This window comes from Neovison vison, chromosome 8 (assembly GCF_020171115.1).
Source record: "Neovison vison isolate M4711 chromosome 8, ASM_NN_V1, whole genome shotgun sequence".
NCBI lineage: Eukaryota > Metazoa > Chordata > Mammalia > Carnivora > Mustelidae > Neogale > Neogale vison.
This window is the reverse complement of record NC_058098.1, coordinates 94,805,334-94,823,748: the sequence shown is the minus strand read 5'-3', so window position 1 is coordinate 94,823,748 and position 18,415 is coordinate 94,805,334. Positions and strand designations below refer to the sequence as shown.

The 18,415-nt window shown below is 44.1% G+C and overlaps 1 protein-coding gene and 1 pseudogene across 9 annotated transcripts in view; one reads left to right on the top strand and one right to left on the bottom strand.

Annotated features, from left to right (window-relative positions):
• Positions 1 to 7,269: 7,269 nt before the first annotated feature.
• Positions 7,270 to 11,679, bottom strand: LOC122915448 (annotated as a pseudogene).
• A 2,724-nt stretch (positions 11,680 to 14,403) lies between these two features.
• SLC4A5 (solute carrier family 4 member 5) overlaps positions 14,404 to 18,415 on the top strand; it is a 105,169-nt gene continuing 101,157 nt past the window's right edge. For 6 of the 9 annotated variants that reach the window (XM_044261438.1, XM_044261427.1, XM_044261428.1 and 3 more), the window contains exon 1: positions 14,404 to 14,902. In XM_044261438.1, coding sequence (XP_044117373.1) covers positions 14,776 to 14,902 — 127 coding nt within the window. In that variant the 5' untranslated portion in view covers positions 14,404 to 14,775. The remainder of the gene's footprint in view (positions 14,903 to 18,415) is intronic. The other 3 variants (XM_044261432.1, XM_044261436.1, XM_044261434.1) reach the window with 2 other exon arrangements.

Below are 18,415 nucleotides of genomic sequence, written 5' to 3'. Positions count from 1 at the left end.
TTTCCAGGTGTGCTTGGATTTAGTGGCTTTGTTCTTTGACAGGGTTTCTAACCTTTGGTTTGCTTTCTCAATGGCAGAATGGGAAGAATGATGCCTCCCAGGGTTTCTGTGAAGGCTAAAAGAAAGAACGCGTGCTGTCTTCCAGCACCGTGGCCTGTGCCCGGCAGGCCTGCTCCCCTTCCCAGTGCCTGCACCCGCAACACTGCTTCATACTGGGAAGCATCTCTAGTCATTGCAGTCATCAGTTAACACTTCGGTTACCCACTGTAGACAGAGTGAGAGTTCCTAGAGGTTGTCTTTTATCTCGGCGTCCCCCAAACACAAACACAGGGAGAAGAGCACATGTTTGGGAAGGAGAGCTGCGAATTTCATTTTGGAAATGGATATGAGGTGCTTGGAAGAATGTATGAGTGCAGATGGCCCTGGGTAGTTGGAGCTGAGGTTTGAAGCTTAGCAGGGAAGTCTGGATTGGAGATACAGTTTTAGGGATGAGTTGTGTCAGTGGTGGTTGGTTTGGATGAGGTGTAGGATGAGGATGAGGTTTAGTCCAGGTCACTTAGAGAACTGAACCAGAGGCAAAGCCAAAGTGTAGTGCTTTATAGTAACTGCAGTCCCAAAGCACTGTGACTGAGGAAGAAGGCCGGAAACTAGGCAGGGAAGGAAAAGAAACAAGGTTTGTTTTAATGAGTCGCCCACTGCTTCGCCAAAGCACAGCTAGCCACCTACCCACATGGGCTGTCTCTGGAGAGACCGTTCACAAGCACGGTACCTGGCTGCAACATTACACTGGGGTTGATGGAGGGGTGGAGAGCAGATTCGCCTGTTCTCCCTCCTGTCTTCTGTCTTCTGTGGTCCGAGTTTGCCCTGTGAAGTGTTGCTCTCCCTCACTTGCTGGGATTATATGACTTGGCCACGGGAAAAGCCAGATCCCATGCCCTGTAGTCCCCCAGGTCCTGAAGGAGTACGGTGAACAGAAGACCACTGGCCTGTAGGACTTGGTCAGGGCAGAGCAAGTGACTGATGGCTTGGAAATCAGGTGAGGCCACAAGTCACCTGAGGAGAGTGTCTAGGCAGAGGGAGGGCAGAGCCCCGGGCAGTTCTGAGTATTGAAGAGCCATTCTGAGTATTGAATGGAGCCCAGGGCAGCATTCATTGGAGCAGAGGCCCCCAGAGGAAATGTCAGGGCCAAGGAAGAGAGATTCAGGAGAGGTAGTCAACAGCCTCTAATATAGCTCGGAGGCAATGTGGCTGCATTCTAGAAAGTTGCATCTGATTCTCAGATGCCTGGTGAGCTGAGCAGTCTCAGTGGGTTAGAGGGAGCAGGAACTGGGTCATGGTGGCAAGAGTGGGGAGAGAGCAGCATGTGTGTATTGTGTCCCAATGTTCAGTCAGTGTTCAATTGTGGAAGCTGGCTAGTGGATGGCAGACCGCTGACACAGTATCATTGCCTGTGAATAGTGATGGGAGCTGCTTATGGGGCCCACGAGGGTTCGGGAAACTGGGATGTGATGATGAGGGGAGAGAGGCCTAGTGAGACACTTGGTACAAGGATGGGGGAGAGCATGGGAATGGTCTCCTTTGGTTCATCCACTTGGCTGACAGCTGTGACATGAGAACCAAGCAGACTGGCTGGCCATTGGCAGGGGCAGGGTATTAGCAGCCTCAATCTTGGTAACTAGGAATCCCTCTCTTTTTGGGGTTCTTGGGCAGATTCTTGGCACTTTCCCCAATATGGTGGCAGCTTTGTGAAGTAAGAATAAGGCTCATATTCCAGCTCTTCCACTTATAAGCCATGGGAATTTGGGCAAGTTCCTAATCTTGTCCTCAATTTCTGTGTCTGTACTGGGGTAATAGCACTTTTCTCAGGTGTATCCCTTCCAGAAGTAATCTGCAGGGCAAGAGCAAATGAAATAGCATGCTTCACCCAGGTACTCAATAAAAAAGGATGCTTGGGAGAGGCTGATACTGAACAAATGGAATGACATACAAGCAGTCATGTTCCGAAGACATAGATTTATGAGGCAAATAATCAATTTTGGGTCCCAAAGGAGAGGCAGTCCTTGGTGCCCAGCTTTGTGCCCAGCTTTCGGCTTGTTTTGGGGCAGTTACCATCTTACTCGCTACCGTCTAGGCACTATTTCCTCATCTTCTTAGTGTGCCAAGCCTGAGGGAGAGTCAAAGTCACCCCAGTTGAATTTGCTTGCTTAGTTCCCTTTTTTTTTTTTTGCTACCTAATGGTGGGGAACAGGAGTGGAGGCAGTATGGAGACTTGAATCTCTGCTGGCTCACCCTGGGAAATGTGTCAGGCCCCAGTGCCAGGCCCCAGAGCCCATTGTGCCCTACTCAGCCCTGGGGCTAAAAGCAAACAAAGCTTCCGAGGATGAAATACCTTGACCCCTGGCAGGGAGGCCTAGGGGCACCTAGAGAACATGGGCTCTGAGGGTGAGGGCTCCTCCTGCTTCCCTGTGGGTGTACGCTCCATGTAGCTCTCTCCTTGAGGTATATTGAGAAACCTGTCACTCATCCAGGCTGCTTTCATCTGTACCACATATGCCAGCTGGAACGGGCACTGCTGCTCCCGGGGACACAGGGCGGCTACTGCTGACGTACGCAAAGGGCCAGCCTGGCATGTTTGACCTCCATTCCTCTCTGGAAGTCTGGGGAGTTGGGGAGTGAGACCTGGACTCATCTTGCTCAAATAATGTGTCAGAGTAAATATATGTCTGTCACCCTGTGTTTTGTTCTGTTACTTTTTATCATGGGAAATTTCAACATTCAAATGAGGAGAGTAGGGTGTAAAGAATCTCCATTTGCCTAAATCTACCATTTCATGACTGATCGTGTTTCCCCACACCCCTTTGCTCTGGGAGAGCAAATTATTTTGAAGCAGATCCCAGCCATCGTCTTCTCATTTCATTTCAAAGTATTTTAGGATCCCTAAAAGATAGTGCTCTTATAGAAAACTATAATACCATTATCCCACCTAAAAAATTTAATCCATCAAAGATCCAGTGTTCAAATTTCCCTGGTTGTTTCATAAATGTTTTGTTTTATAGTATGTGTATTTGGGTAAGTTTCAAGGGAAAGACAATACACCACAAATAGTTGTCTCTTGAGTCCCGTTTTCTATACCACTATTGCACCAATACAACATATGCTTTATATCCATATGTCTTAAACTTCATTTTTTTAATAAAAGATTTTATTTATTTATTTGACAGATCACAAGTAGGCAGAGCAGCAGGCAGAGAGGGAGGGAAGCAGGCTCCCTGCTGAGCAGAGAGCTCGACACGGGGGCTTGATCCCAGGACCATGAGATCATGACCTGAGCCAAAGGCAGAGGTTTAACCCACTGAGCCACCCAGGTGCCCCCTTAAACTGACACATTTTTAATGTGTCAGTCAATATGTACATATATATTACATATATGTACACACATACATACAAGATTATCTTGAGAATACAATAAATACAATGTGGAGGAAGATTGAGAACATAGGCTCCCAGTTAGTCACCAATGGTTGTAGTGATTTTCCTTTCAGTGTTTTGCATTTAAAACTTTAATTTAAAGATGTCCTGCCATGGTTCTGTGACCATAGACCTGTTGGAGGGGGAGTACAATGAAAAAAAAAAAAAAAAAAGAACCCAAAGTTAGGAAGAGATAAAGGAGGGAAATCAAGAGAGAATATATTTTGAAACTAAATGTAAGAATTTCCTTCATTCAGATGGCAAGCATCAGTCTTTGCTTGGGTTGTGATAGCAAGATACCATAAACTGGGTGGCTTATCAACAACAAAAATTGATTTCTTACAGTTCTGGAAGCTGGAAGTCTGAGATCAGGGTGCCAGCATGGTCGTATTCTGGAGAGGGTGCTCTTCTGGTCGCAGGCAGATGACTTCTTGGATCCTCACATGGCAGAAAGAGAGTAAGCAAGCTCTCGGGCCTCTTGGAAGTGGACTAGTCCCATTCATGATGCTCCACACTCATGACCTAATCACCCCCACAGGCCCTACCTCCAGATACCATCACATTAAGGATTAGATTGCAACATGAATTTTAAGGTACACATAATTTCAGTCCATAACAGTATCCACGTAAGTGCTAAGAAATTATATGCTTATATGCTTGCTCTTCTGCCTCAAAGTTGCCCATTAATTAAACAAATTGATAGAGCCCCTTCACCTGTGAAGGAACAATCTCCTCATAGCACTGTACATGGAAAGGGGCTAGGGAGAAGGGAAAGTGGTGGGAAAGCAAACTGTTTTTGAGGTTCTCTAGGTGCTGGGTACTAGAGCCTTCACTTTAGGAAGACTCAGCTAGAGCTATGACCCTTCAACTTAATAAATGAAGATATAACACATTTCTACTGAAGAACTTGAAGACTGACAGAAAAGGGCCAGATACCTTGGCGGCATGGCAACATGGATGTTCATCATGAGCTAAGTGGTTTCAATCTCTCTGCTCCACAGATCAGGTTAGAAGTTCTAAACCTGCCGATGATTAAACACTGGGGCAAATACCAAGTAAAACTTTGCTTCATGTGGAGCAACAGGATGGAGCTACAAGGAAACTAATACTGCCCTAGAATATAACTGAGAGCAGCCCCTTGAACTTCCTTCATCCAAGCCATACCTACAGGCCAAAGGTGTGCTTCTCAGCCAACAGAAAAGAATAGTGGAGATGCCACTTTCCCACGTGAACACAGGAGAGGGGATGGAGCTGCAGTCAGCATGGATGCAGGGAAGTGAGGCATAGAGCAGTGCCCAGGGAAGACAACTTTCTCCATCCCTATCCCTGCCCAGATTCTGAATTATAAACACCAAGGCCAGTCCATCCACTTTCAAAGAATTAGCTCGGGGAGAAGGAAGTACAAAGATTTCTTGTCCCCTGAAATTGCTAAACAAGGCTTCACAAATTGGTGCTCAAGGATCATGAGATGACTGAAATAAACTGAATTTAAAAGATGGAGAGGAATTTTACAGACGTTAGAGGTCATTTCTCCCTGGACTGCTGAACCCTTCAAAATAAGCCACAGGTACAGTAAGCCCCACTACTCCCACCTTGTAAATGAGCAAGAGACGGCAGATACACAGCAAGTAACATTGAAGAGAACGACATAAACCAGCTTGCGTGCCCTGGGAAAGTTAAGGAAAAGACTGTCCAGTAGTTTTAGTTCTGGGACAGAGAAGGGGTTTCCAACTTAAAGATTTGTATCCTCAGGGTCATGGGTCATTTGGTTTTAATTTTTCATATTTTATTCCTGGTATTAGTAGCTTGAGAAAGAAGAGTTTTCACAATTACTGATTATAAGGTTTATAAATAGCCCACAAAACGCTCCATTTCACAAATAGTAACATTCCCTGATCTCTTTAAATGCAATTTAAATCCTTATTTTATAATAAGTGCAATAATAATTTAATAAAGTATAGCTAAATATACACAAAATACGTATATCCTGAACTACAGGAAGGTGAGGAAGTGGTTTCCATAGCCATATTTGATTTTAAGTATGTGTTTCCACAATGAACAAGAACTAACAAATATGTTAACAAAACACTACCCCAAATGCTTATTCTGCCATCAGCTCTTTAAGCAATTCCATTCCAAGTACTACTAAAAGCATGTATTTTAGATGCCTTAATCTGATTTAGGAGAATGGGTTCTCCTACGACTTGACATCTAGTATATATAAGCCCCAAAGTTTTTAAGTCAAAAATCTTTCAACACAAGCATTCATGTGAAATTTAGTTTCTCCAAAAAAAAATCACTCATTATCTAAAGAAAAGAATAGAGCAAATTATCTTTTAAAAATTATTTATTTATTTTTAAAATTTCTTTTCCATGTTCCAGAATTCATTGTTTATGCACCACACCCAGTGCTCCATGCAATACGTGCCCTCCATAATACCCACCACCAGGGTCACCCAACCCCCCACCCCCCTCCCCTCTAAAACCCTCAGTTTGCTTCTCAGAGTCCACAGTCTCTTATGGTTCATCTCCCCCTCCGATTTCCCCCAACTCTCTTCTCTCCATCTCCCCATGTCCTCCATGCAAATTATCTCCTAAGACATAAACATTCTTACAAAAGACTACATTCCAATATCAACTTCTACTTAACAAAAACACAAACCAGTTCACTATCTTTATTTTCCAGTTTTTATTTAAATTCCAGTTAACATACAGTGTGATATTAGTTTCAGGTATACAGTATAATGATTGAACAGTTCATTATCTTTAATAATCTGCTAGATTACTGTTGTCTAGAAACTTCAAAATACATGAAACACATGTTTCAGGTATCACAGTGTCAAAAGTGACATTTAGGTTTCACATTTTAAACAACTGTAGTAGAAGCTTACAATGGCACAAAGACACCTAATACAAGTACTTCTTCATCATTTAGAGTCAAAAGTCAGAAGGAACTGTGTTTTGCAAAATAATTTAACTTTTGTGTGGTCATTGAAACCCAATAAGTAATTCAAGTATGGTAATATCAAAGCAGGCAGTTAAGATCTCAAATCTCACACTAAAATTGAAGACATGAAAATTTTGTTCTTCGTCTTTCAATTACATGAAACTTACTGCAGAAAATATCAGTTACTATCAATGGTTGCCAACCAAGATAATGAAGCTTCAGAAATTAGAAAAAGTGTCAAGATCCACAGTAGACTTCATCAAATTCTTTTCCAGACTGCTTCACAGTAATCACGAGTAACCTTAGCAAACTTCCCTGGATCCTTTCAAATCAAGAAGATGAAATCTTCAGCTTATACTTGACCTTGTCTTTCTTTTCTCTTTTTAAAAAGATTTTATTTATTTATTTGACACAGAGAGAGAGATCACAAGTAGGCAGAGAGGCAGGCAAGGAGAGGGGGGAAGCAGGCTCCCCACTGGGCAGAGAGCCCGATGCGGGGCTCTATCCCAGGACCCTGAGATCATGACCTGAGCCAAAGGTAGAGGCTTAACCAATTGAGCCACCCCAGGTGCCTCTTGACTTTGTCTTTCAATTGACACTGCCTTGTGCATCATTTCAGGGATGAACTCTATGACAAAGTCTTCAAGAATATCCCCTGGCTCTGTGTGAGTATTCTGATCATCCCCCAAACAAATATATTATATATTGAAAGTGTTTAGAAAAAGTCTTTTCTGCACCTTGTCCATTTTCTTCATCAAAGACGGGGTTTTCTTCCCCATCTTCTCAAGTTCATTTTTATTCTTCGAGTCCATTCTTGATGTTCTGCTGAGGCTATTCAGTCCTGGACTGAATATTCAGTTGGATGGCTGTGGTGCCAGGTTTGAAACAGAGCTGGATGCAGGGCCAAAGTCTCCCCAAGTCATTGCTCAGAGACCAGAGCTTCTGTCATGAGAGGAGTAGGAGAAGCCCATCCTAAAAGGTTATCTGTGTCATTGCTTCCTTGGTTAGATTTGGAATAGGTGGTGGGGGCAACATGACTGCTCATGACATCCTCTGAGGATAGAGGGGGAATAGTGACTTTGCCTCCAAGTGGGTCTGGGAGTAAATTTAGGCCCCCAGTCCCCTGTAGTCCTGGGCTTAGAAACCCATCATCTCTTGGTTGCAATGTTAATGTTACTCAACTTGATGATCTGTCCTTCTTTGAGGCCCAGATCCAACTTGGGATGAATGTCCAGTTCTTGAGATTCATTGGAAAACTTAGATACTTGCTTTACCCACTTCAAGTAATTTTGTGGGAGGTTATTAAAGTCAAAGACATCACCTGATCTATGAAGTAAATATCAATGAAAGCACTATGCCCAGTGTCATCCTGGGACCAGATTACACAGTAGAAGCTAGAATCTGTCACTGTCTCCTCAGCAATGATAGGATATTGTTCCTACTGGTGCTCAAAACAAAGAGCTCCCGTGATATTTTATACTCGAGTTGATAGGCAAGCTTCCCTTTTGAAGTGATTTGGAGGTGACTAGTCTAAGTAGGCTGGCCTGTAGCTGTTGTTGGAGGCACTGGGCAGAATGTGGTAGATGTTGATATCCAGCTTCATACAGAGATCAAGGCTTGTATTTCGCCTATGCTCTCTTGGCCCTACTTTCCATGCCTACTAAGTCTCTTTTAATCTCTAGGTTCTTTCTTGCTTTCTTTTTCCTTATGATTTATTTGTTGAAGGAACTATTTCTCAGTGTTTGGATTTAAAATATATCCTTATAGTGTTAATAGGTTCCTCTGCCTTCCACATTTCCTATAAATTTTTAGATTTATAGCTGTGATTCTCAAAGTGTGGTCTGCTCACCATCAGTATCCGCACCACCTGGAAATTTATAAGATATGTTCATTCTTACACCACAAGAGGGGCTGGCCACCTCAGAGGGGCTGGCCATCAAAGTCACCATCTTCGTGAGGCTTAGCATCCCATTTTTGAATTCATCCATTGAAGAATAAAGGTCAATACAACTGGGATAGGGAGGGATATAATATTGGGTGAGGTAGTAGTTGGTCTCTTGATGGGATGGCATGGAAGTATTTCTAGGTTTTAATCAATGAATAATTAAAATTTTTTGCATCATTTCAGAACAAACAGAATGGTGGACTTATGGTTAAAAAGTTAACTTAGTTGATTTCATGTACTTTGGAAACTATACGCCTACGAAGAGTCCAAGTTCCCCTGCCTTTCTTGGAGAAGTGTAGGGACAAGTGTTCACTCTCCCTCAATGCTTAGGCTATCAAATCTTGACACTTTCTAGATGACAAAGTAGCTCAGAAATGGCAAGCCCTCTCCTGCCATTTAGTTTTAGGCCACTTCTGGACTTGGCAGCCGAGGGCACCTGGTTTAGACACTCCTTGGTCGGATCCTTCACCTGCAGCAATGGCTTGTCAAGTGTCTGTAGAGAGTTGAAAGCAAGGTTTGTTTTCCCTTCTGATCTTGGTGGAAAGGGTCAGCCCATGACTGGCCATTCTAAAAGACAATCAGAACCTATGCAAACAATTGAGCAAGGACCACTGGGTGAAACTGAACTTTTGTGAACTCATGGAGAAAACACAACTTGCCTACTGAATTGTGAAATCAAGCTTTGTTTTCCAAAGTATTATATCTCAGTGGACGAACTCTAAGATAAATTAAGTGAGACCCATGTTGATACTCCTTTGTTAAAAAAAAAAAAAAGGCAAAAGATAGGCTGTATGCATTTGTCAACACCCTTAGAACTGAACGCAAAAAGGAAATGGATTTTACTGTAAATAAACTTCTAAAAGTGGATTGAAAAAGAGTAGATTAGATTAAAAAGATTTTGAAAAATGATAAAACAAGTAGTTGACCACAACTTGTTAGAGTTTTCTTACATATTTACATGATACAGGAAATTGATTTTTCAGTGGGGGAAAAATTCTAACTATTTTATAAAGTAGGTAGTCAGGCTCCTGTTTTAAATGAAGATAGATGGTCTGAAAAAGAAATATCCCCACTGATGCTAGGTCAGTGGGGGTCAGAGTGGGGAAGGGTACAGAGGCTGGAACTTACCCATTCTGCTCTTTTTTTTTTTTTTTAAAGATTTTATTTATTTATTTGACAGAGATAGATCACAAGTAGGCAGAGAGACAGGCAAAGAGAGAGAGGAGGAAGCAGGCTCCCTGCCGAGCAGAGAGCCTGATGCGGTACTTGATCCCGGGAACTCGAGATCATGACCTGAGCCGAAGGCAGCGGCTTAACCCACTGAGCCACCCAGGTGCCCCTCTTTTTTTTTTTTTTTTAAGATTTTATTTATTTATTTGACAGAGATCACAAGTAGGCAGAGAGTCAGGTGGAGGGGGGTGCGGGGAGGGAAGCAGGCTCCCCACTGAACAGAGAGCCTGTTGTGGGGCTCGATCCCAGGACCCTGAGATCCTGACCTGAGCTGAAGGCAGAAGCTTAACCCACTGAGCCACCCAGGTGCTCCTCCATTCTGCTCTTGATGGACATTCGGATTGTTTCCAAGTTTAAGTACCTACAAACCACGCTGCACAAATATCCTTGTTCGTTTGGTTCTGGTACATATATGCAAAAGTGGAATTGCTTTGTTGTTTGGTATGTGTATTTTCAACCTTATCAAGTATTACCACATGTTTTTGCAGAGTGGCTATACTGGTTTATCCCCCAGCACCAGGATGGGTCCCCTTGCTTGGATTCAAGTGCCCTCCCATAGAGAGTGGGGGGAAATAAGTCATGGAAAGAATGAGGAAGCTGGGCAGGGGAAGGCCTTGGGTTCCAATCCAAGGAGCTCGGACTTTATTTGACTGCCCTGCAAGGCCTCTGGTGATTTGGGGTCAAGGAACAGTATGCAAAAACAAGCTTTTAGGAGAGTGAGCCTTTAATGCTCTCAGTTGGTTTGTGTTGTGGGGACAGTAGGGATGGTCATGGGGTTGACTTAAGCCAGAAACAGGATTCAGGTTCACAAGAGAGAGATTTGTGGGGAGAAGGTGCAAAGGGGGAGCTGAGCATATGCTGTGGGGCAGAGATCTGGAGCATCCCAACTCTACCAACGCTTGTCCTTAAATAATCCCGTTAGAGTGTTTCATACTGCGTGTGGGGGTGTGTAGTACTATCGTCCTTCTAGAGCACATTGTGGCAGTATTCAACAAAGATGAAGATGCACATGCCTAAAGATCTAGATGTCTCAAAATATACCAAAACAAAACAACAGGCAAACAAAACCACCCCAAAATAGGGGATTTCAAGAAGGAAACAACTGTCAACAATGTACCAGAGAGGTCTATCAAGAAAATATACCAGGGGGGTGCCTGGGTGGCTCAGTGGGTTAACCCTCTGCCTTCAGCTCAGGTCATGATCCCAGGGTCCTGGGATAGAGCCCCACATCAGGCTCTCTGCTCAGCAGGGAGCCTGCTGCCTCTTCTCTCTCTGCCTACTTGTGATCTCTTTCTGTCAAATAAATAAATAAAATCTTAAAAAAATTAAAAACTCTAGTTCAAGAAGAACTGAATTCTTACATTTAATTCTCTTTCATCCCTAAGTTCAACTGAAACTACATTTTTTTAAGGAAAGAAAAGGAAAATTCCAAAATAGTGCTGGAAAACAAGTATGGTAGCTCTCCCTTATCTAGATATGTTCCTAGACCCCCCAGTAAGTGCCTGGAACCACAGATATACTGAACTCCCTATATACTATGTTTTTTCCTGTACATACATACCTATGTTAATTTATAAATTAGGCACAGTGTAATTAACAACAACTAATAATAAAATAGAACGACTATAATGATATACTGTAATAAAAGTCATGTGAATGTGCTCTCTCTCTTTCTCTCAGAATAGCTTATTGTATGGTACTCACCCTTCTGGTGATGCTGTGAGATGATAAAATGCCCACAGGATGAGATGCAGTGAAGGGAATAATGTAGGTGGTGTGACCTACGTAGCCTTAGGCTCCTGCTGACCTGCTAATGAAGAAGGAGCACCTGCTTCTGGACCACAGTGGACTGCAGGTAACTGAAACCACAGAAGGTGAACCTGCGGGGAAGAGGGGGACTGCTGTATGATAGATTCTTTGGGATCAGACACTGAACTCTTGTCCATTTGGCAGGAAAGTCCTCCAGCCTCACTCAGGTGGTTCAGGTTGGACAGCCACGTTCCTGCAGAGCCTGTGAGGGGAAGGGATGCCTCTCAACCACCCCTCCCGCCCTCACCTTGGGTTCTAGTTTATGGAACAGACACATCATTGTCGATTGGAAGACCAAATATAGCTTTACCATTGGTCAAGACTTAGAAACCTTATGATACATTCTTGGATAGGCTCTCTTAAGCTCCATTTCACCCTCCTAGCGGGAGAGATGGGAAAGCCCCAAACCTTACTTCTCAGTGTCCCTTCCTGCTAGACTTCTGGATGTAAACTGAACTTGCATCACACTTGCTGAGGAACCTGCCTCCTCATACGGAGAGAAGAGGGGTCACCTGAGAATTAGGTAGAGTGGGAAAGCCCTGCGGCCCCAAAACAGCAGGCATTGTGGCGGTTGGTGGCTGTGGGGGCATGTCAGGCCATCTGTCCCAAGCCTCCACCCTGCCTGGCCCTTTGCTCACACATAGCAAATGAATGACTTCTACAGCAAGACAGAAAGGCTCTGAAAGTAAATAAGAACTCTTGGAACTATGTTTTTGTTTTAAGCTAAAAAAAAAAGGAATTAAGAATGTGCATTGGTTGACAGCAAAGGTGTCATTAGAGCTGGAGAGAGGAACAAACAAGCTTTCAGTGAACTCCCAGTGGACACTGGAAAGCACTTTGCTGCCAGAGCAGTCCTCTCCCTACTTCTTTATCAGGAAGGATCCTCAGCCTGCAAACCTGTTCCTTTTGTGCATCCTGTCCCTCATCCTCTGATTCTTACACGAAGTAAAAAACAAAAACAAGAATCAAAAGCTAAAATATCTGAACTAAATATCCAAATAATTTAAACAAAACCCGGGTGAGTAGAAGCCAAAGGGTCTCCCTGGAATGCTTGGCAGTGACGACCCAGTGTGTCTTCCCACCTGTGCCAACCTGTCCCACCTTGAAGCCAATCCTTCCATTCTTGTACAAAGTCCCATTCCACATTCCTTGGGGGCTCAGACACATTTGCTGATAATTATGTATCTCCCTAGAATGACCCAGTCCTTTTCCTCCCCAAACCCACACTATACTAGGGAAACTGCTCCCTAGTTCCTGGGGTACACTGCATTATTCCGTCACTTATGTCTTTGTTTTTATGGTTCCTTCCCTCCTGTCTGCTATTCCATATCTCACCATTATACCCTTCTCCTTTACATCCTACTGAAGGCCATTTTCTCTATGAAGTGTTTCTTTTTCTTTCTCTCTTTTACTTTTCCTTCCTTCCTTCTTTCCTTCCTCTCTTTCTTTTCCTTCCTTCCTTCTTCCCTTCCTTCCTTCCTTCCAAGAGCATGAGGACGTGCACGTGCGACAGGGGCAGTGTAGAGGGAGAGGGGGAGCATCTTAAGCAGGCTCCATGCCCAGTGCGGAGCCTGACATGGAGCTTCATGAGGGACCCATGCAGGGCCTCCGCAGGCTGAGTCTCACGACCCTGAGATCATGACTGGAGCAGCAATCACGAGTTGAACGTTCAACTGATTGCGCCACCCAGCTGCCCCTCTATGAAGTGGGTTACAAGTGTAACACATAGGGCCTAAGCTATGGCTTGGGACTTCCAAGGTAAGCCATGACCATGAGTAAGAAAGCCGTGAAATGAGTTAAGTCCTCTAAACACATATGGTTTTTCTTTTACTAAACCTCTCCCTCCCTTTGTGCTGTTTTATGAGGCCTTGCACTCTTCTGCTTGTGTATTCATCTAATCACTGATTTGGTGGAAATGCCCTGAGGCTGGAGACCACGTCTTCTGGGCCAGCCTATCCCGATCTGCCCCAGACAAGGTGTTTCGCAGGCTGAAGTGCTTTCAGAGCTAAAAGTGGGAAAGTGTCAGGCAAACCAGGGTGAGTCGGTCATCCTAGTCTTGCTAGTCTTTGGGTCCATGGATTATGGAAAGAAAGTAGGATGTAAGGTTAAAGTTATGGTTCAGCCATGATGTCCAAAACACACCTTCCTACAAGTCTGCTGTATGTGTGGCTTTTCCACTGGGGGAAGCCCTTGAGAGCGAGGAACACAGTGAGGACTTTATACAGAACATCAGTTTCTTATCTGAAAGAAAAGGTAAACCCTGAAATATGGGTCTGAAGACACTCAGTAGATCTACAATAGGGCCTGTGTAAGAAAAGAGGTGGAGTTCATTTTTTTCAAGGAGCCCCTGTTCTTCCTACCTCTATGTGTCCATGGGCTAGTATTATACTCTCTTGAGTCTCAGTTTCCATATATAAAATCCTTGCCTGGCAGGACTGTTGAGAGTTAAATAAGAGAAGCTGTGTTTATCACTGAGCCCAGTACTTGGTGTCCAGAGGCCACCAGAGATTTCAACATGCTCCCTTTTCTCATCCTACCTACTCTGTGTGCCCACAACCCAAACCATGTGCCCATCCCCCAACACTGTGCTCACATCGCAACTCTGCGTACCCATATCCCAACCCTGTGTGTTCACACCCAACCCTGTGTGCTCACACACCCCAACACCATGCGCACACACCCAGCGCTGGGTGCTCACACCCCAACCATGTTTGCCCACACCCAACACTGTGTATCTGCCCCCCAATATTATGTGCCTGCACCCCAACAGTGTGTGTCCCTCCCCCACTAGCACTTCTTTTCCCCTCACTTCCACTCACTGTCTCTGCCTTCTCCCTGAGCTCTTCCCACTGATCGGTGTATCTTTCCTACTTACAAAGCAGTTAAAATGAGGTTAAAATTCAGCACAAGACTTAGAACAATCATAAAGTAAACAATCACAAAGTACGCAAGGCTTTTCTTGCAGGGTTTGATTTGTTCAAATGCCTTCTTCATTTCTCTTGGCCATTTCCTTCTCCGGAAGAGTCAGGAATTGGGGGTTGCAGAGCTGGAAGGGCTGTGGGATGTGGAATGTGCTCCATAATCTCAGGCCTCTGAGATGAGGCAAAGAGGACATCTTTCCTGAGGATTGTTTCTTAAAGAAGCTGATTCTTTCTGGGGAAACGGCTCAGTTGGCCCCATTGTGCTTGGGCAAGCTAAACCCACAAGTAATAACCCTCCCTAGGACATGCTGATTAGATAAAACAATAAGAATTGAGGAAGACAAAGACATTAGATTTAAAAACTTAAATCAAATGTTACTTTTACGATGTCTGTGAATAGACAAAGACTTTTTGGTTCTAAAATAGTTGGTTGGTGAGGTAATAGAGGAGGGGCTATGTTAATAGCAGAGGTAGAAAAAAAGGAGAGGTGGGTGGGTTCCAAAGGCAAGGCCCACCCGAAAGGATTGGATTCAACGGTGGCAGTGGCAGCGGAGCAACCAGTTACTGCACTACTGCACGCGGGTGAGTAGAGTGGATTTTAAATATATGGAGTTAACAGCTTGGTTGTAGATTCAGGTTTGGGGATGTGAATGAATGAACCCCATGGTATAGGCAGGTGTCTCCAGCCCACAGAGGGTCAGGTGAGAATTTTGTTGCTCTTTGCTAAGGGCGGGTGCAGGATTTAGAGAGCAAAGATAAGGGACAGCCTCTTGTTTAATTTTTACCTATTTCAACATAGTGAAGGACAAGATAATGACCAGTTGTCCTGTGGTGGTGTTGCTATTCTGCGTTCCCCTACCCCCACCTTTGGAGAGGGGAGCGTCTAGGGGCACGTGCATCTGTGCAATGTCAGATATGCACTGAGGGGCTGAGATCTAAATCTAGTTGTATTCTCTGCACGTTGGTCTAACTGCCCTTCTTAATCCAGGTTCTTCAGCCATGGTAGTCATGAGGCTTGGTCCTGTGCTTCTTTTGAGCTTCTTTCAATTCAATAAGGGTTATGCCCAGCATCTTCTTGGAGGCTTCTATGACTCAGGGAAACATGAGACTTCTATAAAAACCCCCTACTTTACCTAAGCTTTCCCACCTGAAGGAGGTGACCTTTACCAAGGATCTGCTTCTTGGGCTCTGGGAATGGGAGGCAGGTTATGCATGAGAAGCAGGGGAGCTAGTCCTCATCTCTCTTTCTAGATGTAATAGACTGTAGTTCTTGCAAATCAGGACTTCTGGGGATCAGTTGTCTGTCCAAGAAAGGGTCACCCAGCCCTTGATGAAATTCTAACTTAGAAATCCAGAGCCCTTAGCTCTGTGAGCTTCTGTCCCCAAGAAAGAGTTTTTTACTTTGCTGCAATTTGGGACTGAGCTGTGAGCTCACAAGCTGAAGCATGTTCTCAGGAGTATCCTAAAACCCCACCAACTATGCTCTTCTCCCCTTCGCCCAGCTTATTTTGGGTTGCCCAGTCTGAGGAGAGCCGTCTTTCCCCACCCATTGAAGGTGCTCAGTGAGTGGCTTGTCGCTTGACTGAATGCCTGCCCACTCTCCCTTTGGTTAAGTTCATCTTATCAGAGAGGCAGTAATCAATACTCAGAGTTATTGATGGAGATGCTCAAATAGCTTCTCTTTTACCTCCCTGCTCAGTGACTGTTGATGGAGGCCTGGCCAACAAAGGAGATACTTCAGCAGGAGTGATGCTGTCACATAAAATAGAAGGCAGTGTGTGTTCTCTGATGTTACCATCCGCAAACCGGAACCAACCGGTCTTGGGTTTCCCTTTCATAACCTTCTTCTGGAGAAAACTTTGCTACTCAGCTACTCAAGATCTACTTCCCTGTCTGAAGAGTTGGGCTCTGGACTTCTTCAGCTAATTTATTCTCTCAGAAATACATAATTTGCATTATTTTATATAATTTTGAAGGCAGGAGCCCTGTAAGATTCCTTACGCAAAAATGAATTTGGCTTGGTTTGAAGCCTAATGGGGCACTGCAGCATTCATGCCTGCTCTCATAGGGCATGAGCTGGGTCTGACTGCACCCTCCTCTTGTGTCTTAGCCTGCTTCCCCTTAATTCAGAACAGGAGTGGCTCTAACAGAGAAACAGAACATGATCATCCACACCTACTTCATTTCTATACCTTTTACCCCAAACCTGGGCACACAGGTCATTTTATATCAGAATTCCTTGAACACAGGCTCTTTTTAATTTTTTTAAGATTTATTTGAGAGAGAGAGAGAGAGAGCTCACGAACAGAGGGTGGAGCAGAGGGAGAGGGGAAGCAGACTCACCAGACTCACCACCGAGTGGGGAGCCCAACACAGGGCCTGATCCTAGGACCCTGAGATCATGAACTGAGCCAAAACTAAGAGTCAGATGCTTAACCAACCAAACCTCTTAGCCCCTTTATAAAGTGTATTTCATGAACTCAGTGATCTAGCTAAGGAGTTTTCTGGGATGAGTTTCCAAAGTACTGTCTTGTTGCTTCTAGCTGACTAGCCAATTTTTACCATGGTGCACTAGTCATGTCGCCAGCGACCCTGTCCCCATGCACTGAATCATATAACCCTGTGGCTTACTGTGTACATGCAAGGCACTTTGCTGGGCTGTGGTGGCAATATGCAGATCAATATCCCATGGGCCCTGCCCTCAGAAAGCTTACAGTCTAGCGGGAGGTGTAAGATACATGCATGTTGAGTAACAGTTGAAGGTAGTATAAGTGTTCCATTAAACAGCATGACTCATGGGGAAAAATCAGAAAGCAGCCTGAGTTTTACCTCTGATTGCTCTTTTAGATTTATTTGGTGTGGTTGAATCTTGCTTTGCCCCTGGATAAAATTTAGACAAGTCATATGATTGTTCTGGTCTCCCTTGGTCTCAGGCTCATTTCAGAAATTATAATGTTGATCCCATTGATAATCCAAACCTCAATCTCAATTTAAAATTGGGGCCTCTTCCCATCCCAGTCTGGTGTTGCTGAAGAAGAGAGGCCCATGGTGGTTGGCGGTATGGATGGAAAGTCCTGGTTTCTACTCCTCCTCACTTATTCGGCTCCCAGGGTTCTGCAAAGGCTTTAGGGTTGTTGCCTGGGGAGGGAGAAGAGGTGGGAGGCGTAGGAAAATTCTCTCTGCAAGTGTCTGATCTCCAGCCTGACCAGGGTCCTCAGTGGGGACATGGCAATTCTTTTACACATCCCTGGTCTGACCCCTTGAAGGTCAACATTTCCACTACCCTCAAAATCCACCCCAAAGGCACACACTCCCAATTCTCACCACTTCTCATGGAGAAAGTCTATGTGGTCAGGTGGGAATTTCCTCTGCTTCTGCCCCTACCTACCATCTCTTCCCTTCCTTTTCTTCCCTATCTTAGATTAAATTGCTTGCCCTCCTTCCTGGTTCAGCCTTTCACGTCTGCTCTGTATCAGGAATCCCCCAGAAGCCAGTCAGCATAGTAGGTTCACCTGGCATGGAGAACACCAGGGTTCAGAGACTAAGGGTCCTTTTTTTAGGGCTTATTCCTTGTTGTGTCTCATACATTATAGCTCCTTGTAATCAGACTCTACCTCTAACATAACTCCAGTCAAAGAAAAAAAAAAACACCAAAAAACCAAAACAACAACAAAACAACCCACTATTTTAAAGAAGTGTTTAAAATTATATATTATCTCATTTAATATTAAATCAAAATTATTTACTTTTTTGTGGTAAAATATACATAACAGAATTTACCATTTTAACTATTTTTGAGGATACAAATTTAATAGCATTAAGTACATTCACATTACTGTACAACCATTACCACCATCTATATCCAGAACTTTTTCATCTTCCCCAACTGAAACTCTGTACCTATTAAACAATGACTCCCCATCGCCCCCTTCCCCAGCCTCAGATCTACTATTATGCCTCTGTCTCTATGAATTTGGCTATTCTAGGTACTTTGTATACGTGGAATCATACAGCATTTGTCTTTTGGGGTCAGGCTTATTTCATTTAGCACAATGTCCTCAAGGTTCATGCATGTTGTAGCTTGTGTTAGAATTT